At 54.3% G+C, this 11,775-nt stretch overlaps 1 protein-coding gene across 1 annotated transcript; it reads right to left on the reverse strand.

Annotated features, from left to right (window-relative positions):
* Positions 1-255: 255 nt before the first annotated feature.
* On the reverse strand, positions 256-4,815 carry KCNA2 (potassium voltage-gated channel subfamily A member 2). Its single transcript, XM_057375250.1, has one exon. It carries the CDS (start codon positions 4,672-4,674, stop codon positions 3,175-3,177), a length of 1,500 nt encoding a protein of 499 aa, XP_057231233.1. The 5' UTR covers positions 4,675-4,815; the 3' UTR covers positions 256-3,174.
* Positions 4,816-11,775: the final 6,960 nt, after the last annotated feature.

Below are 11,775 nucleotides of genomic sequence, written 5' to 3' on the forward strand. Positions count from 1 at the left end.
CCAAACAGGGACAGCCCAGAGCCGCTCTCCCACCAGGGATCTCTTTCCCCACATCGGCCGGGGTCAGCGCGAGAGGCGCCGGATCCATCCTGAGGAAGGGACTGGCCGTGCTGGCCCTGCCTTGGGGACAGTCACTGCCTCACATCAGTGACCACAGCAGCGTGGCCTCCTGCTTTTTGTCCCCATCCACCCCTGCCACGCCACTGTGGAGCTTCCCAAGGCAGACAGGAGCCCCCAGCTTGGAGAGTGGGGTTTGGATGTTGGGATCCCGCTCATGGATCTGCTCTCCCCTCCTGCCTGGCCTTGGAAAGCCCACAGTGCCCCAAACCTCTCCTCTCCAAAGGAAAACCCCACATTCCTCCTCTCCACACCCCGACAGCACCCATCACACGCCCGATACTTTGGCCAGCACTCGCCCAAACCACGCCAAGACCACAAAAAACCGGACACTCGGCAAAGTCTCGCCTCTGAAACAGCTGCAGCGAAAACACCAGAAAAACACCTCAAACCCAGCTAGGAATGGGATCACAGGGTGCTCAGAGATGGGCGAGCATCATCCCAGCACCTCAGACAGCTCCCCCTGCCAGCTCCTGTCCCCGCGGACCCACCAGCAGCCGGATCCATGGAATTTGGCTGGCTGCTCCGGGAATCGTGCCYGAGCCAGCGACTCTCGCCAGCCCCRTCCCGTCCAACAGGACGAGCTTCACAAGTCGGGATTTATTGCTTTTGGTTGTGTTGGCTTTTTGTGTGTGCGCCTGGAGGGGTTTCAGGGGCTCYCATTCCCGAGCTGCTGCCGCAGAGTGGGAGCAGAGGGATCCCAATAAAACAAAATCCCATTAAAGAAAGATGGGGACCTGWGAACCCCTGAACCCCAGCACCCCTGAGCCCCAGCACATGGGTGCTGCTGGTCTTCTGCCCCACAGAGAAGTGAGGACTGCCATGCACAAACCATGGACACTTGCAATTAATTATAGCCAGGCCTCAATTAGTCAATCAATCTATCAATCAATCAATCAATCAATCAATCAATCAATCAATCAATCCAATAAAACCGAGGAGGGATTCCACCCGGCCGAGCAGAGCCCCATCAGCCTGAGATGGATCCAGCCCTGGAGCAGCATTTGGAGCCATTGCTGTAGATATTTTAGCACCTGTTTTTTGTCAGGAGCAGGGGTTCCCTCTCTGAGGAAGGAAGAAAGGGTCTGGCTGACCCCTCCCCGAGCTCCTTGTGCCCACACTTCGTGCAATGATTCAGGGCTGATCATGCCCCAGTTCAGCTCAAATTCACCCCAGCTGAACCCTGTTCCACAGCCCAGGGAGGCTTTGCTCCACCGTGACCTTGGCAGAGATTTCCTCCCCTCTGCCCTGACCTGGCAGGGGAACAGAGCTCCTGTCCCTGGGGATGGCCAGCAATGGGGAAAACACACGGAACCCACACGGGGATGGGAAAGCAGGTGAGATTCCCCACTRTTCAACACCCCCACTGTCCCCAAACAACGCTGAGGGTGGAGAGGAAGCAAAGAGAACCTCAGGCTCTCTGCACCTTGACCCACCGCTCTTAAAAACCCTGGAAGAAGACAAAGCAAAGGCTCAGAAACACCAGCTCAGCTCCAGCCCACCTCATCCATCATAAAGGAATAAACCCCCAGCCCTGGGACTCAAAAGGAGCTTTCAAGCCCAAAACACACCTTGCCCTGGCGATCCCCTGGGCTCCAGGGGCAGGTCACCCTGCTCCAACCAGTGTCCCACCATCTCAGCACCCCTGAGCCAGGAAGCCCTCGATGCCCTGAGCGCTCTGTTTGCTGAGGATTCGGCCCTGCAGTCGCTCTCTAAATATCTATACACACACACACACACGGGAATTCTGCGGGAACGGCTGAAAACTGCTGAACAAACAAGCCAGGAGAGCCAGAACCCGCTCTTCCACCTGCTCCTCGTGCCCTCTCTGATCTGCCGTGGTTTCTGCTCCCGACACCAGGATTAATGACTAATTACTCGCCCCATAATGAGCGCAGGTGTTTAACTTTCAGCTCACCTTCCCTGGCTCGCATTGGTCGGCTCTTGTGTCTGGATGCTCGGACACTCAGGCTTTGCCTCGTTATCTCTCAGGCTTTGCCTTTTTTTCTATCCAACTGTTGTCAGCACACGCCTTCCCCATCCGGTTTTTAACTACAATGGAGATTTTTTTTTTAAACTCCCATGAATCTCCTTCGAGCCACCGGAGAATCTATAAACACTATAAACATGAATACTGTATAGTCTACTAAGAAAATAGATATTTGTGTGTGTATTAAATATTCAGATTCATGCAACAAATATCCATGCAGCTGTACTGTATTACCGGTTAAATTTCACTGCAGTATAAATATATTATAGGCCACAGCATAGTTGCTCCAGTTTTATATATAGATATAAAAAAAGATGCTTTTTCCAACTCATTTTCAATGTGTCAGTGGAGGTGTCTTTGGTGATCCTGGAAATATTGATGATGGAAGTGTCATCTAAATAAATAAATAAATTCCAAGCTCTTGATTTATTTACTCGTCCCTCCCGATGCCTGGCATAGAAAATTTAAGACTTAATAAATAATGTGCCGTCACACTAATTATCCCTCCCCTGGGCCTCACACTGGCACACTGCAGTGGCTGAAACTATTGCAGCATGCAGCATTTTCAGTTATGAAACACGAGCCGGGCGACGCGCTCGCGCTCGGCTTTCCCGGGGCAGCAACCCGAGCCCTCCAGCCCCGCGCCTGCAGCGGCCCTTCAGGAAGTTCTGCCTGACCTTTCCCAGCTGTTCCCCCTGCCTGGAAGCTGGCTGTCACCCGGGCCAGGGACTGGGATCCGTGGCACGCCGGGGTGGCCCGGAGCTGCCCAGAGCATCCCCATCCCGTTACTCCAAGCGCCCATCCCCTCGGTGTCTTTGGAAACCCGCAAAGCCTGGGACGGGAGAAGGGCAGCAAAATGGTTTGGGTTTGTYGGGGTTTTTTTGTTTTTGCACGGATGCTTATTCGGTGTGGAAATCAAAGGTTAAAAGTCACTTACACAGCTATTGCTTCCCATGCAGAACCAAATATACACCGTAGAAAATACTGTATTAACTACAATGCAGAGCAGCACTCAATATCTGCAATTGTTCCACTTCAGCTTTAAATACGGGACTAGATTTTAGCGACTAGACATCGGTTAGCATTTTGGTGATATTCACATAGTTTGTGTTAGCTAGGGTGCAATTGGCTGTCTTCAAGTTCTCCTCCCTGAAATCCTCATTGCTATTGTTTACACCTTCCTGGATCTCCATATAATCAGACTTACTAATAGTAGAGGCACTTCTGCTTTTCTTTAGGTCAGGGGAAGAGGGGATCTTTGGGCAGCTGGTTACTTGCAAATATTGAGCCTGCTCCTCTCCCTCGGTCTCCCGGTGGTAGAAGTAATTGAAGTTAGACACTATGACGGGCACTGGTAAGGCAATCGTTAATACGCCAGCGATGGCACACAAGGAACCCACTATTTTCCCCCCGATGGTCGTGGGGACCATGTCTCCGTAGCCAACAGTCGTCATGGAAACCACRGCCCACCAGAAGGCATCGGGGATGCTCGGGAACTGGGACTCGCTCTCGTCGGCCTCGGCGAAGTAGACGGCGCTGGAGAAGAGGATGACGCCGATGAAGAGGAAAAATATCAAGAGGCCCAGCTCCCKCATGCTGGCCTTGAGAGTCTGGCCCAGGATCTGCAGCCCCTTGGAGTGCCGGGAGAGCTTGAAGATCCTGAAGACCCGCACCAAGCGGATGACTCTGAGGATGGCCAAGGACATGGCCTGCTGGCCCTGCTGACCATCCTCTGGCTTCTCGGCCAGCTCYGTCCCTAAGGTGATGAAGTAGGGGATGATGGCTACGATGTCTATAATGTTCATGATGTTGGTAAAAAAACCAGCCTTGCTGGGGCAGGCGAAAAACCTCACCAAGAACTCRAAGGAGAACCAGATGATGCAAAGTGTCTCCACGATGAAGAAGGGGTCTGTGAAAGAGGTGGACTGCTGGTAGCCCATGCTGCTGTTGGAGTAGGTGGGATGGCTCAGCCCGCTGCCGTGCATGTCTTCGTTCTCATCCCGAAAAATGGGCAAGGTTTCCAAGCAGAAGCTGACGATGGAGATTAAAATCACCATGACGGAGACGATAGCTATAATCCTGGCAGGGCCTGAGCTCTCRGGGTACTCAAAGAGCAACCACACTTGTCTCTGAAACTCGTTCTCAGGCAGCGGCCTCTCCTCTTCCTTGATGTAGCCTTCATCCTCCCGAAACATCTCCATGGCCTCTTCCCCCAGTTCGTAGAAGCGGATCTCTTCGGAGAAGATGTCTAAGGGCACGTTAACGGGCCGCCGCAACCTCCCCCCGGACTGGTAATAGTACAAAATCGCGTCGAAGCTGGGTCTGTTCCGGTCAAAGAAATACTCGTTGCGGAGAGGGTCGAAATACCTCATCCTCTTTTTAGGGTCCCCTAGCAAGGTCTCTGGAAACTGGGCAAGCGTCTTGAGCTGCGTCTCGAAGCGCAGCCCCGAGATGTTAATGACCACCCTCTCGCAGCACTCATGGTCCGTCTCGGGGTTGTACGTGTCCTGCGGGTGACCGGGAAGAGCTGCAGCTTCATCTGCAGGATCTCCAGTAGCAACTGTCATATTGGGCTTTAAAAGAAATCCTTATGCTAAACTCTTCCCAGCGCCCGCTGGTGGGATCGGGTTCAGGGCAGGGCTACTATCCTGCAGAAGGACAGGTACGTAGGTTTGGAAGAGTCTCATGAAAAGGCGGAGGGATGAGGTAAAAAAAAAAAAAAAAAAAAGAAGAAGAAAGAAAATTGCCCCTGCTGAGAAAGAGAGAGATGGAATAAAGTTGGGGGGAGGAGAGCAGATCCCTTCTCTAGCACGTCTATTCCCTTCCTGGAGGGGTTAATTTGCCTTCCTCGGGACAGAGTTCAACAACTCCTATCTAAACCCGTTAGGTGGAACAGAGRAAACACCTGAGGAACCGTCACCTGTTCAAAACCAACGCAGAAAAACTGGCATTGGCAAACCGGGGCTTATATTTTTTTTGGCTAAAAATAAAAATTCCAGTTAAAAAAAAATTAAAGAGGCAGAAGGGAAGAGAAAGGAAGGAAGAAAAATAACCCCATCCAACCCTGAAGTGGCGAGATGACCCTGTGGGGTGCCGGGCTCAGCTCATTTCSAGGCATGCAGCTAAGGGTTAATTAACATTTAACCGTGCGATCTCAGGCAATCTACCCTCCAGGAAAGCTCCAACTCGGCTTTTAAGTTTAACACCTTCCCAATCCTCTTTCCCTGCTGACATGCTGCCCTCCCTGCCTGCAGCCAAGCTCTGCGGCTGCCGGAACGTGGAGCCGGCGGTCCCAGATGCCCCGCGGACCACCGCAGTCCCCCTCCTCGACCGCTGGTGTCCCGGCTCCTGTCATTCTCTGCAAACCACCATGGCACACAGAAAACAAATCACATTACCTGGAGAAGCCAAATCTTAGTGTCTCTTAGTAACACCGATTATCTGACCCTGGGGAAATCCTAGAGAGAAATACAGGCTTCCAAGATCCCCATAATTTCCTCTCTCTTCAAAGTTAAAAATAATGGTGAGTCATCGTAGAAAAAGGAGAAGGGACATAAGAGGGGTTAGATTCCCAGATGGTGGAAGTCAGGTCTTGTAATGGTTTGGACTGGAGAGAGAGAGAAAGAGAGACAGAGAGACAGAGAGACAGATTCTTCCCGGGAGCTGTTGCAGATCTGCACTTCAGGGCAGATGAGCGTCTGTCTGATGCCTTCGGTACGACGGTGAAAAGCTGCTAAGCTCAGCAAAACCCGATGTCCCCAGTGTCCTCCGGAGGTGTGGCATCGCCTGGAAAAAACACCGAGAAGGTAGCAAGCTCTGGGGGTTCGCGAGGAGCATCCGCAAAGCCCCGGCTCCTCCGGGCACCCCCTTTCCTGCTCGCCCGCCCAACCTGCACTGCAACACGAGAGAGAGGAGGGCGAGAGCGCCAGCGCCGAGGCGGAAAAAACCAGAGCCCCGTGTCCCTGCGCTCGGCTCAGCCCAGCGGGGCCGGCTGCCCGCCGAGCCCGTGCCAGGCGGAGGAGCGGGGGGGCACCGACGCAGCCCCCCCGGCAGCCGGGGCTCTGCAAAGCCACCGAGGGTCCCCAGCCCCGCCGGCACCCCTCTGCCGGTGTCACCCACCGGACACAGCACCCACGGCCATCGCGCCGCCGTCCCCGCCGATCCAGGAGGCTCCGGCTTCATCCGCCAGACCGAACCCCGCGCCGGTCCCTGCGTGTCCCCCCGCCAAGGCCACCAGCCCCCCGCGGATGGCTGCGAGCACTGCGGGCCCCGGCCGCGGGAYCCACGCCACCTGCATCCGCCCTCCCCATCCTCCCGAGAGCCAACCCCCCGGCCGACCCACCCCCGCGGGAATTCGACTCCGTTGGGTGAAATTTCTCGTGGGGATGTTGAGGTTCATGTCCCCGGTGGGTGCCGGGTCCTCAGCATCCCTGCTCCCGCCGAGCGCTCGCTGGGATCATCCTGCATTGCCTCGCACCATGGAGATGCTCAGCCCAGAGAGGGCCGACCAACCTCTCATTTTTGCTGCTTTTTATTTTTGCTTGGKTTTTTTTGCCCTCCCAAATGAAATAAAAACCCCTCTAACCTCCCTTCTTCAGCTCCAACTCGACTTGTCTACTTTGAGCCAGGATTACAGAACCGGGCAGGGGAGGCAGGTGGAAAATAACCCCGCGGTCCCAATCTCCTCGGCAAAGATTTCAGCCGTCTCCAGGCCATTTATGCCTGTTGGTTCCTCTCTTCATCCCCCGAGGTGCAGATATTGCCGCAGATCCCTCTTTTCTTGGAAATTTCCCTTTTCCGTGCAACCCTCCTCTCCCTTCTCCTTATGCACTAGAAAAAATAGTACAACCCTGACGAGGCTTGCAGCATTCAACCGCTTCGCTTAACCCTTTTCTGCCAGGCCCGGACGAGAGGAGGTCGCATTTGTCCCAGTTTTTCTCCTTTTCCTGCATTTTCTCCCCACCACTCGCTCCCCAGCGACTCGCCGAGGAGTTCAGCTGGGTTTGACCTTCCCTGGCTCCTCCGAGCATCTCGCCAGAACACCACAAACACCATATTTCTGCTGCTGCAGGAAGGATCTGGCAGCCAMAAACCCCCATGTCACCAAAAATCCACCAACCTTCACAACGTTTCATTTATTTTTTTAATAAACATGCAGTTTTCCTCCTGCCCATAAACTCTCTCCTCCCCTTTCTCCCTTCCCCAAACACCCCAGATTTGTTTAACAGCACAGAAATTTACTTTGTTTTTATTTAACATGTTGATTTTTWTTTTGGCATGGGCTCCGGGCTCCTTCCTCCCTCTCCAAACCCAAGCGCTGATGCTCGGTGCTCAGCGGAGAGGGTTACGGCATCATCTCCGTTGACATCACCCATCCCAGCACTCAGTTTCTCCTACTTTCCCCCCATCGCCCGTTTTCCTGCCAAACAACCTCCGCCCGCCCCCCTCTTCAAGCATCTTTAGGGTTAATTCATGCAAATTTGGGGTTTGAAGCGGGGGATGGAGGAAGATTTGCCCAAAGCCCCTCGGGTTTTATTTTTTTTTTTCTTCTCTCTGCCCGCGCCGAGCACTGCAGGCGGGAGTCACACGGTTTGGGGTCGTGTTTGCGACTGAAGCACGACTCCCTCGCTTTGCACCGCTCCTGGGCAGGCTGCGTTCGAGCAGGGGAGCAGCGGGAAGAGGGGGAAAGATGCGGGGATGGGGTGCGGGGGGAGAGAAAAAAGCACCAACTTACACTCGGCTCTGCAGTCAGGCATGCGGAGAATGCACAAGCAGCTGCTCTGCTCCCGCCGCTGCCGGCACCTCTCACCTACAGCCCCCCAAACTCGTACCCCGGAGTCAACCTCCCAAGGCAGCTCGGCTCGTCCATGAATATTCATAAGATTAATATGAGCGTCTTCCCCCCCACCACCCCCAGCTCCCCCCGCAGCCCTCCTCCCGAGCAGGAGACCTAGATTTCAACCACTGGGAAATAATCATATCCCTGGATACACGATGCTGCTTTGCCATGCGGCTCCCATCCATCCCATATATTCTTGGTGATAGCCTGGATCTGCTCCGGGAGATCTGGGGGGTGGAGAAACACCAGCTCCCTGCAGCTTTTGGGAAGGAGATGGGGCAGGATTGGGCTTGCAGAGGGATTGCCCTTGGCTGGGGTGAGGAGGTGAAAAGCAATGATTTTACAGCATTTGGCTTTTGGTGAGGTCCCTTCATGAGGAGGCTTCTCCAAAAAAAAAGAGATGGCCAAGATCCTATAAACACATAAAACCTACGGATCAACCCTTCCTTCAGGCACGGGGTTTGGACCACTCTGCCATCCCCTCCATGGCCCCACAAGGAGCCCCAAAGAAGCAACAAGTCCCAGGAGGCTCCTGGCACCCAAAACACGAGTGCTGGAGGAGGCAGTGGGAAATATTTCTATTCCATACACAGTGGTTAAATTTGTACGGAGTTACCAGTGCTGATGGCGATCGCTCCAGGGAACACCCTGAGGTGGGATAGAGGGCCCTGACCACCCTGAATACCTCAGAAAATCAGTGCCCCTGTCATCCAGGGGSCTGTGGGGACATGGTAGGGATAAACCAGGGTGTTTGAGCTCCCCGAGGTGCCCGGAGCAGTGGGTGGCACTGACAGAGAGTGGGTGCACAATGTGCACCCGCTGCTCCTCCTGACACTCCTCTTCACCTTGAAACAAAAATTGTCTTTTCCCAAGCCCCAGCCAGATCCCAATATTGAAAATAATGTCTAACCCTATAGGAAAACTGGGAATCCTTCATGACCAGCCCTTGCCACTATGGGTTTCCTTCCCGGTGCAGATTTTTAATGTCCCCCGCACCATTTCAGCCATTTCTGGAGGAGGATCTGCCATCCAGCGGGGGTCAAATCCAGAAAATTATTTGCCCGAGGCTGATCCTTATGCAATGTGTGGAAACTGAGGCTGGGCAGGGAACAAACCAAGTGGACATGAAATTCCAATGTGAATTTCCAAGGCGCTCCTCCTGCTGCCGCCTTGCGAAGGCTCCGCAGAACCAGCGGGGTTTGTCATCCAAACAGCACCAGCTCCGCTCAGAGAGCCAAACTCCCATCTCCAGCAAATCAGGGGAATTTCTCTGAATTGAGTGACGCTCTCTCCTGATTTACTACCCTAATTGTGAGCTATTATTATCGTCTGTGTGTCTGCGCTCGCCTCCCTCAGCCGCGCTGACAGCTCCAGACGGATCCCAGCCTCTCCGAGAACCAGACGAGCTGAGCTCTGCACCCACTTGGCTGTTTCACAGGGATTTTAACGAGATGACGCCTTTGCTCGGTATTATTATTAAATAATAATTTCCTCCTGAATTATTTCTCTTATCTCCACGGGTTTTGTAGGCGCCCAAACTGGAATCCTTGCCCCGCCTGYGTGCGCGGTGCTGGGAAAAGCGCTGGGTGGGAGGATGTTCCAGGAACCAGGCGATCCTGTGTCCAGGGTGATCYCTCCTTGTTTCCTTTATTCCCAGGGAAGCCTCCAAGAGCTGTTCAGACCCTCTGTAGGTTTGCAGACAGCCATGAAAATAACAAAAAATGTGCTTTTTTTCCCCCCCATTTTCCCCGTGTCCTGCTGGGAGATGCTCCGAGGAGCGGTGCTGTGGGGGATGGATGAAATCCGCAGGGCAGGGTTGTCCCCAGGCCTGGCCTCATCCAGGACAGCTGAATTCAAGCCCCAGGGTCATGGAAAGCCCAACCCCACCCAGCCCCACTGCTCAGGGCACATRCCAGGCCAGGGAAGGGGTGGGAGAAGCTCTGCAAAGAGGACACACCCCATCCCACCACCTTCACACCTCCCACACAGCCTCAGACAAGGGAAACTCTCYCTGGTGTCCCTCCTGTGGGGGGACAAAGACAGAGGGGCTTTGAGGGCTGGAGCAAGTGCCAACACCCTTCTGGGAAGAGAATCCCAAGCATTGCCCAGCGGAGGGGTTGGACAGGGCAGAGCTCTGAGCCCCATCTCCATCTGAGCCGCGCTTCTCCAGCTGAAGGGGCTGACATAACTGGGCCTTTGTGTCATTTTGGGAGCTGAGAAAGCCGTGAGCGCCTTCCCGGGGCTGTGATTCACCCTCCAGGGAAAGCAGCCGACCTCCCACCCGCGGCTGACGTCAGAGCACGGAGCTCCAGGACCCCCAGCACCGGGGTGGCGAGAGGAGGGGATGCCAGGAGACGTCTAAAAATGAGCAGGGAACACGGTGACACGGACCCGAGGAGCAGGCRCTGCTCCTCCGTGGCAGATGCTGCTGGTGAATCCCAAAATATCGCAGGGAGATGGGTCAGAGCAGCTTCCCCGAGGCGGGGAGGTGGGGGAGGATCGGGGCTTTGTCTGGGGGGATGTGGGGAAGGAGTAGAGCAAAAGGAGAAGCTGGGGAGGGCTTCTGGTCCTTGGGAGAACCTCCTGGACACCAGGAGAAGCTTCTGGATCCTGGAGGAACTCCTGGTCCTTGGGAGAACCTCCTGGCCCCTGGGAGAACCTCCGGATCCTGGGAGAACCTTCTGGACCCTGGGAGAAACTTCTGGACCCTGGGAGAACCTCCTGAACCCTGGCAGAATCTTCTGGATCCTAGAAGAACCTCCTGGCTCTTGGGAGAATCTCTTCTGGACCCTGGGAGGACATTTCCGGATCATGRAAGAACCTCCTGGATCCTGGCAGAATCTTCTGGACCCTCAGGCTGGGGGGATCTCCTGGATCCTGGCAGGAACTCCTAAACCCTGGGAGAATCTCCCAGTTTCTGAAGAGATCTCCTGGTCCCTGGGAGATTCTCCTGGCCCCTGGGAAGGCACAGCTGCTGAAGGGGAAACAGCAAAAAATCACCTGTCTGCAATGTTAAGATTAAACACCTTCCTCCTCTGTAATTCTTCAAGGTGTTTTTCAAAATAGAATTATTTTTWAAAAAATTTAAATTTGGGTTCCAGTCTGAATTCTCATTTGGTCAGGATGGCTGAGGTGCCACTTTGCCTCCAAAGGTGCTCCACCAGCCTGGAGGGCCCATCTGGAGAGGATCTGGGCGCCGTTCACTGAAATTAAAATCCTGTGGCTCAACCCAAACATGGAAATAGGGCCAAGGGTTGAAACCTCCTGTTTAGGGAMGAGAAGGCCAAGGGGAGATGGGAGAAACCTGCAGGGGAGATGATTCTGCTGGAAATGGCCAAAACCTTGGCTGGAAATGATCAAAACCTCCACCGAAAATGGCCAAAGCTTCAGCTGGAGATGACCAAAACTTGAGCTGGAAATCACCAAAATCTCCACTGAAAATGACCAAAATCTCATCTGGAGATGCTCACGTCTGCAGATTTCCTTTACCTCGGGTGGGGGGCTGTGGGTGACCTCAGGGTCCCCTCTGCCCTGCCCTGGTTGGACACAGCTCCTTCCATCCCTCACCCCTGGGCCTGGCTCCCTGTGCAGGTTCTGGCCGGGGTGAGAACGCCTCTCTCGCAGCACAGATGGGACCAGCAGCCCTGCAGATGCTTCTTTTTAGAGCTTGAGAGCCTGGTGATGCTGGGTGTGGTCCCAGAGCTGCTGAAGGTCAGATCTGGAGTGGGGTGAGATGTTCCCATCAGCCCAGAGCTCCATCCCTCCCCAGAGCTGCAGGGCTGCAAACAAGCTGGGAGGAAAAGTGTTGGAGAGGATGATTTTCCTCTTC

Source organism: Malurus melanocephalus, unplaced genomic scaffold, assembly GCF_030028575.1.
Source record: "Malurus melanocephalus ecotype Western Australia unplaced genomic scaffold, MMel_1.1 scaffold_243, whole genome shotgun sequence".
Classification (NCBI taxonomy): Eukaryota; Metazoa; Chordata; class Aves; order Passeriformes; family Maluridae; genus Malurus; species Malurus melanocephalus.